Source organism: Macaca nemestrina, chromosome 2 (genome assembly GCF_043159975.1).
Source record: "Macaca nemestrina isolate mMacNem1 chromosome 2, mMacNem.hap1, whole genome shotgun sequence".
NCBI lineage: Eukaryota > Metazoa > Chordata > Mammalia > Primates > Cercopithecidae > Macaca > Macaca nemestrina.
This window is the reverse complement of record NC_092126.1, coordinates 113,573,801-113,590,058: the sequence shown is the minus strand read 5'-3', so window position 1 is coordinate 113,590,058 and position 16,258 is coordinate 113,573,801. Positions and strand designations below refer to the sequence as shown.

Here is a 16,258-nt window from a genome sequence, read left to right as displayed (position 1 = left end):
GAGTTTTGACCTACTCAGACAGGATGCAATGAATTACTTTACAGATGAATCTGCAGACCATCGTTAGATGAGAAGGGTTTTTAAAGTGCACTTGTCTAGTGCTGATAGATTCAAATGGCCCATCTTATGTAGTAATGCAGCACTAGTAGTAGCAAGGCCCAGAACATGGGGCTCTCAATTTCTAAGCTAATGTGCTCCTGATTTTGTTTGTTTTCCATTTTGGATGAATAAAGATTTATTAAAGAGAACAATTAGATCTGGACACAGCATGGCAAATAAATTCAGATTTACTATTCCTGTTGATTTTTTTTTTTTTTGGACGGAGTCTTGCTCTGTTGCCCAGGCTGGAGTGCAGCGGCATGATGTCAGCTCACTGTAAGCTCTTGCCTCCCAGGTTCACACCATTCTCCTGCCTCAGCCTCCCAAGTACCTGGGAGTACAGGCGCCGGCCACCAAGCCTGGCTAATTTTTTATATTTTTAGTAGAGTCAGGGTTTCACCATGTTAGCCAGGATGGTCTCAATCTGCTGACCTCGTGATCCGCCCTCCTGGGCCTCCCAAAGTGCTGGGATTACAGGTGTGAGCCACTGCACCTGGCCTGAAGTTTTCTTCTTAGCATATTCTCGAGGCGGGTGGATCACGAGGTCAGGAGATCGAGACCATCCCTGGCTAACATGGTGAAACCCCGTCTCTACTAAAAATACAAAAAAAAAAAAAAACTAGCCGGGTGTGGTGGCGGGCGCCTGTAGTCCCAGCTACTTGGAGGCTGAGGCAGGAGAATGGCGTGAACCCAGGAGGCGGAGCTTGCAGTGAGCCGAGATCGTGCCACTGCACCCCAGCCTGGGTGACACAGCGAGACTCCGTCTCAAAAAAAAAAAAAAAAAAGCATATTCTCCCTAACATCTCCCACTCCTCACTACCCATCTCTCCCAAACCCTCCGCCCCACCCACCTTTAACAGAGTATATTTCAGCCCTCCCTGGTCCAGCCTTATGTATACAGATCATACAACCAAGGGGTTGGCAAACTAAAACTCACAGGCCAATACTGTCTTTGTGAATAAAGTTTTATTGAAACACAGCCACAACCACTTGTTTACAGATTGCCTATTGCTGCTTTCTCACCAGGACAATACAGCTAAAGATGATCTGACCTGCCTTATTCCATCAAGATGGTGGTCTCAGTTCTCTTCCTAAGAAACATTCTTCCCTTGAGATATGTGCAAAGTGAAATTTTTAGTACTGTGATATGTAACCCTGAGGAATTTTATTTTTCTGAGACAGGGTCTCACTCCATTGCCCAGGTTAGAGTGCAGTGGTATGATCACTGCACTCATTACAGCCTCAACCTCTTGGGCTCAAGTGATCCTCTCACCTCAGCCTCTGAAAGTGCTGGGATTATAGGTATAAGCCACCATGCCAGGATTTTTAAAAGTTATAATAGGCTCTCATAGCCAAAGAAATACAGCAAAATTTAAAACAAAACAAAAATAGGCTTGTAAAGTTACATAGTCCTTTTTTTTTTTTCTGACAGAATCTCACTCTGTCGCCCAGGATGGAGTGCAGTGACGTAATCTCGGCTCACTGCAACCTACTCCCAGGCTCAAGTGAGTCTCTGCCTTGGCTTCCTGAGTAGCTGGGATTACAGGTATGCACCATCATGCCCAGCTAATTTTTGTATTTTTAGTAGAGACAGGGTTTCACCATGTTGGCCAGGCTGGTCTCGAACTCCTGACCTCAAGTGATCCACCTGCCTTGGCCTCCCAAAGTGCTGGGATTACAGGAGTGAGCCACCCACTGCACCTGGCCTTATATAGTCCTTTTATTTTATTTTGAGATGGAGTCTCGCTCTTGTTGCCCAGGCTGAATGAAGTACAGTGGCGTGATCTCAGCTCACTGCAACCTCCACCTCCTGGAAGTGATTCTCCTGCCTAAGCCTCCTCAGTAGCTGGGATTACAGGCGCCTACCCTCATGCCCGGCTAATTTTTATATTTTTAGTAGAGACGGGGTTTCACCATGTTGGCCAAGCTGGTCTTGAATTCCTGACCTCAGGTGATTCACCCACCTCGGCCTCCCAAAGTGCTGGGATTACAGGCGTGAGCCACCGTGCCTGGCCTATAGTCCTTTTAACAACAAAGAATTTTTTTTTAAAAGGCTCACTTTTGGGCCGGGCCCTGTTGCTCATGCCTGTAATCCCAACACTTTGGAAGGCCAAGGCAGGCAGATCACTTGAGTCTGGGAGGTCGAGGCTACAGTTAAGTGGTGATCATGCCACTGCACTCCAGCCTGGGCCACAAAATAAGACTCTGTCTCAAAAAAGGAAAAAACAAAAAACAAAAAACAAAAAAAACCCTCATTTTTGAAGCAAATACTGGAAAATGGTAGAGGTGATAATGGAGAAATTGAGAAAGATTTGAAAGAGGGCAGATACCTCTTTGGAGAATTTTAGCAATGGAGAGAAGAAGAGCTGGGCAGTGCCTGGAGAGGAATGGTGATCCTTACTATGCCAACTTTTTTTTTTTTTTTTGAGACGGAGTCTCGCTCTGTCGCCCAGGCTGGAGTGCAGTGGCCGGATCTCAGCTCACTGTAAGCTCCGCCTCCCGGGTTTAGGCCATTCTCCTGCCTCAGCCTCTGGAGTAGCTGGGACTACAGGCGCCTGCCACCTCGCCCGGCTAGTTTTTTTTTGTATTTTTTAGTAGAGACGGAGTTTCACCGTGTTAGCCAGGATGGTCTCGATCTCCTGACCTCGTGATCCGCCCGTCTCGGCCTCCCAAAGTGCCAGGATTACAGGCTTGAGCCACCGCGCCCGGCCACTATGCCAACTTTTAATCATAAAGTGTGAAGCATGGAGTACTCTGCAGGCACTCAGAAAAAGAGTTCTCGCCTTCCCCCAACTCTACCATAACAGGGAATCAGAAGAATTTTGAAGATCTAATGAGTAGTAAACCAACATATGCAGTATGTTCAGCTTAAGCAGTTACTAAAAAATAAAAGAAACAAATAATGAAATGCTATATTCGCTGATTAGATTAAGAAAATAAATTGTATGGTCTGACAGCATTCACACAAGCTATGGTTCAAAGGTCATTGCAACCCACTTACTTATACTGACAGTAGGCAGTATTCTAAGGTTTTTTTTTTTTTTTTTTTTTTTTGAGACGGAGTCTTGCTCTGTAGCCCGGGCTGGAGTGCAGTGGCCAGATCTCAGCTCACTGCAAGCTCCGCCTCCCGGGTTTACGCCATTCTCCTGCCTCAGCCTCCGGAGTAGCTGGGACTACAGGCGCCCACCACCACGCCCGGCTAGTTTTTTGTATTTTTAGTAGAGACGGGGTTTCACCGTGTTAGCCAGGATGGTCTCGATCTCCTGACCTCGTGATCCGCCCGTCTCGGCCTCCCAAAGTGCTGGGATTACAGGCTTGAGCCACCGCGCCCGGCAGTATTCTAAGGTTTAATGCAGCACTAGTTGCTACTTCAGCATAACTTCAAATGGGCCTGAACCAAGGCACTCTCCCTCCTACTAGTAGCCCCATTCCCACCCATCTCTGGAAAAAAAAAATTAACAAAAAGATAATCACATTGAAAAAAAGTTTATTTAAAAAAGTTCTAGCAGCAAGAACAGTAACAAAAGAAAAGGAGAGACAAACAAAACAAGGAGGAGGTTGTGTCCCATGGAACTTGTCTCCATTCTTAATCGAGTTCTTTATACCGAGCAAACATGACTCTTCGAACAGCGTCTCGGTAAGTCTCATTGGACTGTCTTTTGCTGGTTCTTCCTGGGGCTCCAACACTGGGGACCCTCATCCGGCCTTCAGCCTGTAAAACAAAGACAAACTATAAAGTGGGCCCTATAGATTAATTAGCCTCAGTGCTGGTCTTTGAACACAGGCATTTCTGGACTAGTATGGAGCAGTATATAGGAGATACATATATATACACATATATATATATTTTTTTTAGATAAGAGTCATGCTCTGTCACCCAGGCTAGAGTGCAGTGGTGCGATCTGGGCTCACTGCAAGTCTGCCTCCCAGGTTTAAGCAATTGTTGTGCCTCAGCCTCTGAGTGGCTGGGACTAGAGATGCCTGCCACCACACCCGGCTAATTTTTGTATTTTTAGTAGAGACAGGGTTTCGCCATGTTGGCCAGGCTGATCTCAAACTCCTGGCCTCAAGTGATCTGCTCACCTCGGCCTCCCAAAGGGTGGTGAGCCACCACGCCTGGCAGGATAATTTTTTTTTTTTTTTTTTTTTTGAGACAGAGTCTTGCTCTGCCACCCAGGCCAGAGTGCAGTGGCACAATCACGATCTTGACTCACTGCAACCTCTGCCTCCCCAGTGCAAGTGATTCTTCTGCCTCAGTCTCCTGAGTAGCTGGGACTACAGGTGTGCGCCACCACGCCTGGCTAATTTTTTTTTTTTTGAGACGGAGTCTTGCTCTGTCGCCCAGGATGGAGTGCAGTGGCCGGATTTCAGCTCACTGCAAGCTCCGCCTCCCGGGTTTACGCCATTCTCCTGCCTCAGCCTCCCGAGTAGCTGGGACGACAGGCGCCCGCCACCTTGCCCGGCTGGTTTTTTGTATTTTTTAGTAGAGACGGGGTTTCACCGTGTTAGCCAGGATGGTCTCGATCTCCTGACCTCGTGATCTGCCTATCTCAGCCTCCCAAAGTGTTGGGATTACAGGCCTGAGCCACCGCGCCCGGCCAATTTTTTTTTTTTTTTTTTTTTTTTTGAGACGGAGTCTCGCTTTGTCGCCCAGGCTGGAGTGCAGTGGCACCATCTCGGCTCACTGCAAGCTCTGCCTCCTGGGTTCACGCCATTCTCCTGCCTCAGCCTCTGAGTAGCTGGGACTACAGGCACGCACCACCACGCCCAGCTAATTTTTTGTATTTTTAGTAGAGACAGGGTTTCACTGTGTTAGCCAGGATGGTCTCGATCTCCTGACCTCGTGATCCACCCGCCTCGGCCTCCCAAACTGCTGGGATTACAGGCGTGAGCCACCGCGCCCGGCGAATTTTTGTATTTTTAGTAGAGACGGGGGTTTCATCATATTGATCAGGCTGGTCTTGAACTCCTGACTGCCTCGGCCTCCCAAAGTGCTGGGATTACAGGCATGAGCCACTATGCCCAGACCCTGGCAGGATAATTTTTTTAATAATCTTTTGGGGCCGGGCGCGGTGGCTCACGCCGGCCATCTTTTATTATTAAACAAATACCCAAGATGAATAAGGTGGGTGGTGATGCTATGATTGCAAGATTCAGCCTTCAGGCCGGGCGTGGTGGCTCAAGCCTGTGATCCCAGCACTTTGGGAGGCCGAGACGGGCGGATCACGAGGTCAGGAGATCGAGACCATCCTGGCTAACAAGGTGAAACCCCATCTCAACTAAAAAATACAAAAAATAACTAGCCGGGCGAGGTGGCGGGCGCCTGTAGTCCCAGCTACTCGGGAGGCTGAGGCAGGAGAATGGCGTAAACCCGGGAGGCGGAGCTTGCAGTGAGCTGAGATCCGGCCACTGCATCCCAGCCTGGGCGACAGAGCGAGACTCCCTCTCAAAAAAAAAAAAAAAAAAAAAAAAAAAAGATTCAGCCTTCAATACCAGAGATATGAGAAACTCAGTCGGAGAAAAATAAGCCAATCTCTTATGGCTGGCATTTTCACAGGAGAACCAAGCCAACACAAAATGGGTAATGTTCCCTCTTATCACCTTCTCTAGAGGCTCTTGAAATATGAGGGGCAAAGTCCTTCATGGGAACGAGAACTACATGCTCCTTAAATTTTAGCCATCAAAGACTTCCGCTGACAGTCCCTCTCACGGATGCCTCTGTACTTTTCATTGATGATACCCTGGTTCTTCTGACCAAATGATTCTTCAGTCTCAAACTGCCTCAGATTCTGCTCTACTATTTACTCTGTGTAAGAGTATGATGAAATCCATTCCAACTCCTTCCTCCTCTTCCTAACTCCAAACTGCAAAGGGCCCAGCCTACCAAGCTATAACCCAGCATTGAAGACTGAAGTGTTCAACTCTCATGTCCTATCCCACCAGTAGAGAAAGCCCAGCAAAATGACAAAGACACCACTCTAGGTCAGAAAGTGAAAGTTAATTACATTCCAGGTTCCTGTCACCCCCCAAAAGATGGAAACCATTTTACCTCCTCTGATGAAGCCAATCCAGGATGGCCATATCCCAGGCCTGCCCCTTTCCTCCAGCCAGTAGTAGCCTGTTGGACACAGCCTCGTTTGCTGCTAGTGTCGGTATCTTCTTTATCAACAAGTTTACGATCACTGCAAAAGAAGCAGACACTATCACTTCCTTTTTTTTTGAGACGGAGTTTCACTCTTTTTGCCGAGGCTGGAGTGCAATGGCTCGAATTCAGCTTACTACAAACTCTGCCTCCCGGGGTTCAGGTGATTCCCCTGCCTCAGCCTCCCAATTAGCTGGGATTACAGGTGCCTGCCACCACACCCGGCTAATTCTTAATTTTTTTTTTTTTTTCCAGTAGAGACAGGGTTTCACCATATTGGCCAGGCTGGTCTCAAACTCCTGACCCAGGTCAAGAGGGTAAAGCAGCAAGACTAAAGAAGTACTGAGAGAAGACTTCTAGAGAACACCTGGATTTACCCAGAAAAGGAAGAGGAGCAGAAAAGGTGACTGGGAAGGAGAAGAGCCAGGAGAATGTGGTATGAAAGGTGCCGAGAATAAAGAAGGGCCTCTTTCTGCACCCCACCTAAGCCTTGTCCCAGACGACTCAAGGCCAAGGTGTTCTTCCTCCTGATGGCTGACTCCTTCACCTAGTCCTAATCCACCGTATTTCAAACTGCAGAGAATGACCCAATGGAATGTCACACTAAATGGTCCCACTGTAACAACTCATAAAAATGGAGACTAGACTTGAATAAAAATATCAGGCTTCACTGTACATAGTAAGAAAGTATTTTAGATGAAAACTTCTTCAGTTGTGTACACACATACACTTTATTATTGGGCCACGATACAAAAATACATCTCTTATTGTGGGTTGGATCAAATAAGCTGGAATGCCAGAGCCCCAGACCCTGTCCAGCCTCATCAGGGGCCTTGCTCTGTCAGTCATCTCCCATTCCTCCTGCTCATGCATCCACTTGTTACCCACTTTTCCTTTTCTTTTTTTTTTTTTTGAGAACCGTATTCAAGTGATTCTCCTGCCTCAGCCTCCCGAGTAGCTGGGATTATAGGTACCCACCACCAAGCCTGGCTAATTTTTTAATATTTTTGGTAGAGACGGGGTTTCACCATGTTGGCCAGGCTGGTCTCGAACTGCTGACCTTAGGTGATTCACCCGCCTTGGCCTCCCAAAGTGCTGGGATTACAGGCATGAGCCACCACACCTGGCCCATTTTTCCTTTCCCTTTTTTTTTTTTTTTGAGACAGAGTCTTGCTCTGTCGCCCAGGCTAGAGGGCAGTGGCATGATCTCGGCTCATTGCAACCTCTGCCTCCCGGGTTCAAGTGGTTCTCCTGCCCCAGCCTCCTCAGTAGCTGGGATTACAGGCACCTGCCACCGTGCTTGGCTAATTTTTGTATTTTTAGTAGAGAAGGGGTTTCACCATCTTGGCCAGGCTGGTCTTGAACTCCTGACTTCGTGATCCACCCGCCTCAGCCTCCCAAAGTGCTGGGATTATAGGTGTAAGCTACCACGCCTGGCCCCCATTTTTCCTTTTCAAGGCCTTTACTGTCCCTTCTCCTCCTGGCTATCCAAAGACCAGAGACCTGAGCGCCATCAGTGACTTCTCTCTTTCCCCAGGTGATCACAAAGACTGGTGGATCTGACACCTCTCTCTAATCCACACTCCTTTTCTTTTCTTTTTTAAAATAGAGGCAGGGTCTCCCTTCTCCCTATGTTGCCCAGGCTGGCCTTGAACTCCTGAGCTCAAGAGATCCTCCTTCCTCAGCCTCCCTGTGTTGGGATTATAGGCCACTCTCCTTTCTAGACTCATGACCTTCACTCAGGCAATCATGATCTCTCACTTGAATTACTATAGAATTTGCATAATGCATTAGTCTCTCTATAAACTCATCTTCCACATAATTAGTAATCTCTCCAAAATGCAAAGCTAGGTCAATACCCTGCTTAAAATTATTCCATGACCTTCCACTGACTTTAAGATAAAGCCTTAGCATGGTGTTCAAGGTGTTTAAACTTCATGAACTAGCCTGCATCTTTTGGACCTGGCTTACCTACTGTCACTCAACAATATACCTGCAGTGTTCAGGACCATCAAGCTATTTGCAATTCCTCAAACATATCATAAGTTCTTGTATCCCTGGTGGATGAATTTTCCTGAAATGCCCTTCCCTTCCCCACTGATTTCTGTGTCTGCCCTATGAGATGCACCATCACCTAAGTCTTGTCTATTCTGTGTTCAGTCAAGGATAATCTATGTCTTGCTCACCTGAGTATTTCTTGCACTTAGTACCTGTAAACAGTGGGTTATCAACAAATTCTGTATAACTCTGGGCTTACAACTTGGGAACTAGCGGACTAAAAACAAGTATAGGAAGCTAGATATCATATATCTCCATCAGCAGCCTACCATTTATTTAGCACCTATGTGTGAGAATGGAGGTTCCGTAGAGAAAAAGCCCAAGAGTGTGACATTCTTATCAGGCCCGTAAAGAGGGTACAGTATTACTGATGAAGATGGAAAGGGTTCCCGATCATGGCTACTCCAGCCCTGACTTTGGGAAGGCAAAGCTGCCAGCCAACCTTCCATGCACATTCCCTGTATAAAGACAGATAGTCAAAAGGATGGAGTGGACCTCATGTTCTAGCAGTTCAGACAGAATCTACTGATAACATCATCTCCCTGAGACAGAAAACAGCAGTACAGTTGAAGGAAGAGGTGGTTTTATCATTAGGCCTTGAGGCCTAGGCTGAATGAAGAGTTCCTGGCTTACCTGTCAGATTCCCTGGAGTATTTAATCCGTTTCCTTTCTGGAGAGTCAAAAGACTGGAGCTTTTCCCTGCGATCATTTCCTCTTTCTTTAAACTTTCCCTGTTGGTAAGCAGAACAGACCTGAGATTTCCACCTGAGGGAATTGGGGAGTGGGGAAATTTTACCCCATTAATGTTATTTCTTTTTTTTTTTTCTTGAGACGGAGTCTCACTCTTGCCCAGGCTGGAGTGCACTGGCGTGATCTCAGCTCACTGCAACCTCTGCCTCCCAGGTTCAAATGATTCTCCTGCCTCAGCCTCCCAAGTAGCTGGGACTACAGGTGCATGCCACAATGCCCGGCTAATTTTTGTGTTTTTAGTAGAGACGGCGTTTCACTGTGTTAGCCAGGCTGGTCTCAAACTCCTGACCTCATGATCCACCCGCCTCGGCCTCCCAAAGTGCTGGGATTACAGGTGTGAGCCATCGCGCCCAGCCCTGTTATTTCTTTTAAAGTGAAGGTAGCTCACTTGGTAACTCCTGGAATCTCTCACTCCTTTACACATTCTTCTAGACAAAGCAGTGACTTCCTGACTTACAAATTTGGATAGAATAAGTTGGCATGCTTGGTTCAGCTCTTTTCCCCTTCTGAGAAGCAGGGGAAGTACACAAGCCCTCCACTACACAAGCCCTCGGGCATATATATAAAACTTAAGGAGTCCAAAGCAGCTCTTACATGGAGAGGTGGTTCTTTGCAGTAGACTACCTTAAGGAAAGGAAAAGTACTACAATATGCTTTCCACTGTCCTATGGCCAGTTCAGTTTGTGAATTCACTATCTCTAACAGTCCTCCATAGGTGGATTCTTTTGTTTGTTCTTGAGATGGAGACTTATTCTGTGACCCAGGCTGGAGTACAGGGGTGTGATAATAGCTCACTGCAACATGGAACTCTTGGGCTCAAGCAATTCTCCCACCTCAGCCTCCTAAACTGCTGGGGTTACATGTATGTGCCACTGTGCCTAGCTCTCCACAGGTGGATTCCTTTTTGTTTTTGTTTTTTTTTTGAGACAAGGTCTGGCTCTATGACCCAGGTTGGAGTGCAGTGGCACAATCTCAGCTCACTGCAACCTCTGCCTCCCAGCTCATGCCATCCTCCCTCAGGCTCCTGAGTAGCTGGGACTACAGGCACACACCACTACATCTGCCTAATTTTTTCTTTTTTCTTTTTTTTTTTTGAGATGGAGTCTCGCTCTGTTGCCCTGGCTGGAGTGCAGTGGCACGATCTTGGCTCACTGCAAGCTCCGCCTCCTGGGTTCACGCCATTCTCCTGCCTCAGCCTCCCGAGTAGCTGGGACTACAGGCACCCACCACCACGCCCGGCTAATTTTTTTGTATTTTTAGTAGAGACGGGTTTTCACTGTGTTAGCCAGGATGATCTCGATCTCCTGACCTCGTGATCCGCCCATCTCGGCCTCCCAAAGTGCTGGGATTAAAGGCGTGAGCCACCGCGCCCGGCCTACATTCACCTAATTTTTATATTTTTTGTAGAGATAGGATTTTGCTTTGTTGCCCAGGCTGGTTTCAAACTTGTGAGCTCAAGTGATCTACCCATCTCAGCCTCCCAAAGTACTGGGATTACAGGCATGAGCCACTGTGCCTGACCCACAGGTGGGTGGGTTCTTAACCATCATGAGAGAAGCCAGTGAAGCCTATGACTGGGTAAGTCACCCTAACTGTGTGGTTGAGGTAGCAAGTCCATTTGACTCTGACACTAAGCTACTTCCTCCAGCTTAGCCTTTAATAGTAAAAGATGCTATTTCAGCAGCCCTATTCAACACTTGTTCATTAACCCAATTAATTTAAAAGCTGAGCAGGAAAGAGGAGTGCTATCTATCTGGAGACCCTAACACCACCTTTTAAAAAGATATCAACTTTATTGAAGTATACACTTACAAATAATAAAAAGCACCTATTTTGATTGTACTATATAATTTGGCAAATGTATACACTATCTTTTGAAGTTGCTTTTGTTTTCTATCTTCTTATAAGGAGGGATCAGCACAGCCTATGAAGTCTATACCAGAAAGCAAAGAGAGCTGAGGCTCAAGGGAGTAACAGGTCACCAAAGTTTACCTCTCGTTCTCTCCTTTCCAGATAGGCTAGCTCCTGCTCAGACTGTTTTATCTTCCGGTGGATTTCCAGGTTTTGCTGAGAAGAGAGGCAATTCTATGAGTATAGGTCTAAGAAACAATGCTCCTAGAAATGCTTCTAGGTCTTTCCCAATAGTTGCTTTTGGATTGTAGCTCTTTTGATTGACCAGATTTACTAAATGATCACTGTACCCTGCAAGTAACAATCCCTAACTGGTCTTGTCATGCAGATTAGTTATGTGGTATGGCATAAGAGGGAATATTACTTTACTTATCTCCAAGACGTGGGAAACAAGTATCTCTTTATCTCTTTAAGTTGAAAATCATGGGAGAGAGGATGTGGGCACACCAGTGCAGAAAACTAAATGCCCACATACTCTGCCATACATACCATTCCCAGACATGAGTCATTCTTTAAGCCCCCAGAAAAACATGAAAAGGAGCCCCAGGGCTCCAAGAGACTGCTCTGAGAGTTGCAAATCTCTCATGCATGGCTCTACTACACAAGCCCTCAGTCGTATGTATGAAACTTAAGGAGTCCAAAGCAGCTCTTACATGAAGTGGTGGTTCTTTGTAGCAGACGACCCTAAGGAAAGGAAAAGTACTACAGTCTACTTTCCACTGTCCTATGACCAGTTCAGTTTGTGAATTCACCAGACCTGTGGCTCCTCTTTCCTGACGATTACTTTTTTTTTTTTTTTTTTGAGACGGAGTCTCGCTCTGTATCCCGGGCTGGAGTGCAGTGGCCGGATCTCAGCTCACTGCAAGCTCCGCCTCCCAGGTTTACGCCATTCTCCTGCCTCAGCCTCCCGAGTAGCTGGGACTACAGGCGCCCGCCACCTCACCCGGCTAGTTTTTTGTATTTTTTAGTAGAGACGGGGTTTCACGGTGTTGGCCAGGATGGTCTCGATCTCCTGACCTCGTGATCCGCCCGTCTCGGCCTCCCAAAGTGCTGGGATTACAGGCTTGAGCCACCGCGCCCGGCCCCTGACGATTACTTTTTATCTCTTTAGTCATTTATTAGTATTTACACCAGATGGGTGAAATTTCAATATGTCACTCTGACGATTCACAATTTCGGGTCAAAGGGACTTGGGAGGTAGTCTGTTCCAGGGATTATCAACGAGGAGCTTTTCAGAGTCCTATCTTTGCAAAGCCTCCACAGAGATGGCTGGGAAAAGTAATGTACCTATTACCAAAAGTAGAGCTTCTCAGTTTTTAGCTAAGTAAAACTTTGAGCTCTGTGTTCAGAGAAAGTCTAAATCTAGTCCCATCATTTGCTCTTGCAACGTCTACTAGAGAAGGGGTGTGAAACAAATTGCTCTGAGAATGTGAGTCCATTTAGGGACTTTATTTGTCCATAATTTGGATCCTTGGTCAGTTCATATAAAAGGGAATACTGCAGGGGAATACCAATGTATGTCAGTTTAACATCCCAAGTATAGATGTTGTGCTGTGGCTCATAACAATATTCACTACAGGAAGAAATGGCAGAATTTGACTCACCTATGGTGAAAACTGCACACTGTCAGAGCTGGACAGAACCAGATGAAGTTACAAGGACCAAAGAAGAAAAGGGGCTTATCTGAGGTCCAACGTTAATGACAGAGCTAAGATGAGAAACCCAGCAAGTAATGTCTTAATCCACAACCCTTTCTCTTCCTACTCATCCTCCATATTTGGCACCCTAGCCACAGACATAATGCTTGGCTTGGGCCTACACATGGAAGTTCTTTGAGGGTAGGCATAACCTTAATCCAGAGCAATTCATTCTTGAATTGGACTGTTTTAATGATAGGAACTGGGGCTGATATACGCTGAGGAAGGATTGTACTGCTGCTGCTTCTTTTTTTTCTTTTTTGAGATAGAGTCTTGGTCTGTCACCCAGGGTGGAGTACAGTGGCATGATCTCGGTTCACTGCAAACTTTGCCTCCCAGGTTCAAGTGATTCTCCTGCCTCAGCCTCCCAAGTACTTGGGATTATAGGCATGCGCCACCACATCCAGGTAATTTTTGTATTTTTAGTAGAGACAGTTTCACCATGTTGGCCAGGCTGGTCTCAAACTCCTGATCTCAAGTGATCTATCTGCCTCGGCCTCCCAAAGTGCTGGAATTACAGGTGTAAGCCACGACGCCCGGCCTATATAATCTTCTTTATTCCCTATAATCCCCATCAATAATAAGAGTCAACAGTTTTTTTTTTGTTTTTTAAGAGACAGAGTCTCGTTCTGTCACCCAGGCTGGGAGGGCAGTGGCACGATTTCGGCTCACTGCAACCTCTGCCTCCCGGGTTCTAGTAATTCTCCTGTCTCAGCCTCCCGAGTGGCTGGGACTATAGGCACACACTACCATGCCCGGCTAATTTTTTGTATTTTAGTACAAAGGGGGTTTCACCATGTTGCCCAGACTGGTCTTGTACTCCTGAGATCAGGCAATACACCCGCCTCGGTCTCCCAAAGTGCTATGATTACAGGCATGAGCCACCAAGCCTGGCCAAGAGTCAACAGTTTGAAAGAGCATAGCTCCTTCTCCTAATACCTTGTGCAGGTCTGACAGCTGCTGGTGTTTGATCAGAACTTCTTTATTGGGAAACTGCCTTCTGCAGAGCAGACAAGCCAGTTTATTCCAGTCAGTGAGTTTGTCTTCTTCATTCTCCTTCTTGGTGAGCTCCTCTCGCTTCTGGGGCTGTGCTATGCGGGGCTGTGGGGGAGGGGTCTGTTCTTCCTCTTCTTCCTCCTCATAGTCACTGTCTCCTCCATATTCACCCAAGAGGCCAATCAGTGGGTTTACCACTTTAGGCTGGAAGGAGAAGGCCAGTGATCAATACCAAATGCAACCTATATTTCAGGGTCCTTTTTTTTTTGGATACTGATACGGGCATCTCATTTCTTTGTTCTCTCTCAGTTGGAATAATGAATTGGGTTCAAAATAAACTCACTAGCCATGCTGCTCATTTCCCAGATGGAAGCAACATGGCCAGAGCTTGGCTTTGCTCCTTGCTCACTGAGAATAAACAAGAGAAATTCCTTTAGAAGTGTCTCTAGCAACAGAATGTGGGGAGAAAGAAGAGAAAGGAGAATAAGCATAGAAAATAGTAAAAGTTTACAAATTACAAAGAGAAAGAGATAAATACCTCCAAATTACTGTAACTCATGGAGGGAAGAAAAGATGATGTTCATCAAGACTCTAGCAAAGAGGATTTAGGAAGTAAATTAAAAGCAACTGCATTGATAGGCACTGGGGTAGACAGATCCAGCTCCTATGGTAAAGGCAAAGCATGGTTAAGATAGATGCTACAATGAGCTGAATTAATAATGTGGAGCAGGAAAACAGTACCTTCTAAAAACTGTTAAATAATGATGCATAGTCATTGGTCTATGATCAATCAAAATAAATAAATAATGCAAGGTCACTATTGTTATATACCTGCATTCAATCAGAATCACTGGTGATTAGATTGAGACTACTGCTTGAAGGCATCTAAAAAATGGGCACCAAGGCCGGGCGTGGTGGCTCAAGCCTGTAATCCCAGCACTATGGGAGGCCGAGACGGGCAGATCATGAGGTCAGGAGATCGAGACCATCCTGGCTAACACGGTGAAACCCCGTCTCTACTAAAAAAATATAAAAAACTAGCCCAGCGTGGTGGGGCACCTGTAGTCCCAGCTACTCAGGAGGCTGAGGCAGGAGAATGGCATAAACTTGGGAGGTGGAGCTTGCAGTGAGCTGAGATCCGGCCACTGCACTCCAGCCTGGGCGACAGAGCGAGACTCCGTCTCAAAAAAAAAAAAAAAAAAAAAAAAAGGGGGCACCAATATTAGCATCATTCACTCTGTCCACGCAGAAACTATAAAAAATGACCACGCATGCACTGCATATCTAAGTGACGCCAAAAGGCAGGAAAGACTGAGGCTGAAAAAACGGGTTTCCTTGGTGATTTAGAGAACTGACAAGAACAAGATGATAAAAAGGGCTAGGCATCTCATCTGGTAAGAATGGCACAGGATAGAGAGAAACAGGGCAGATAACTGCCTCTGGTTCTCCAGTAATACCCCCATTAGCAGACAGAAAACTTTATATCATGCTTGTACTCAAAAGAAATGGGAATCCTTATTCAGGAGACATAGTGAGGTAAAAGACCAACACCAGAGGAAGGCATCAGCCTTTGCACTTCCTTTCCCACTCAGAACCAGCCCCAGCCCCAGCCCCAGCCCTAGGTCCAGGGGATCAATGTTGGTCTTACTGGAGGGGGACTCTCTTCTTTCTTCACAGTAGGAGGCAGGGGCTTCTTAAAGACGTCTTCTGCGGGGGCCTTCCCTTCACTGGCATTTTCCTGAAACTGACCAAACCAGAGGTAACTCTCACATGATATTCACTCATAATAACTGATAAAGGCTGGGGTGGGCACAGTGGCTCAAGCCTATAATCCCAGCACTCTGGGAGGCCAAGGCAGGTGGATCACAAGGTCAGGAGATCAAGACCATCCTGGCTAACATGGTGAAACCCCGTCTCTACTAAAAATACAAAAAATTAGCCGGGCATGGTGGCTGATGCCTGTAGTCCCAGCTACTCGGGAGGCTGAGGCAGGAGAATGAACCTGGGAGGCGGAGCTTGCAGTGAGCCGAGATTGTGCCACTGCACTCCAGCCTGGGCGACAGAGCGAGACTCCCTCTCAAAAAAAAAAAAAAAACAAACTGATAAAGGCCGAGTGCAGTGGCTCACACCTGTAATCCCAGCACTTTGGGAGGCCGAGGCGGGTGGATCACTGAGGTCAGGAGTTCGAGATCAGCCTGGCCAACATAGTGAAACCCCGTCTCTACTAAAAATACAAAAATTACCTGGGTGTGGTGGCACACACCTATAATCCCAGCTATTCAGGAGGCCGAGGCAGGAGAATCGTTTGAACCCGGGAGGTGGAGGTTACAGTGAGCCAATATAGTGGCATTGTACTCCAGCCTGGGTAACAAGAGCAAAACTCCGTCTCAGGAAAAAAAAAAAAAAAAAAACAAACCTGATTAAGACTGGGTGCAGTAGCTCACACCTGTAATCCCAGCACTTTGGGAAGCCAGGGTGGGTGGATTACCTGAAGTCAGGAGTTCGAGACCGGACTGGCCAACAATGGTGAAACCCTGTCTCTACTAAAAATACAAAAATTAGCCAGGCGTGGTGGTAGGTGCCTGTCATCCCAGCTACTCAGGAG

General features: G+C 46.7%; 1 protein-coding gene across 7 annotated transcripts in view; it reads right to left on the bottom strand.

Moving 5' to 3' along the window:
- Positions 1–3,569: 3,569 nt before the first annotated feature.
- Positions 3,570–16,258, bottom strand: part of LOC105480467 (RNA binding motif protein 6) — a 127,211-nt gene continuing 114,522 nt past the window's right edge. For all 7 annotated transcript variants that reach the window (XM_071091744.1, XM_071091742.1, XM_071091743.1 and 4 more), the window contains 6 exons: positions 15,302–15,397; positions 13,597–13,857; positions 11,042–11,116; positions 8,933–9,030; positions 6,149–6,281; positions 3,570–3,811 (listed from right to left, as the gene is read on the bottom strand). In XM_071091744.1, coding sequence (XP_070947845.1) covers positions 3,686–3,811; positions 6,149–6,281; positions 8,933–9,030; positions 11,042–11,116; positions 13,597–13,857; positions 15,302–15,397 — 789 coding nt within the window. In that variant the 3' untranslated portion in view covers positions 3,570–3,685. The remainder of the gene's footprint in view (positions 3,812–6,148; positions 6,282–8,932; positions 9,031–11,041; positions 11,117–13,596; positions 13,858–15,301; positions 15,398–16,258) is intronic.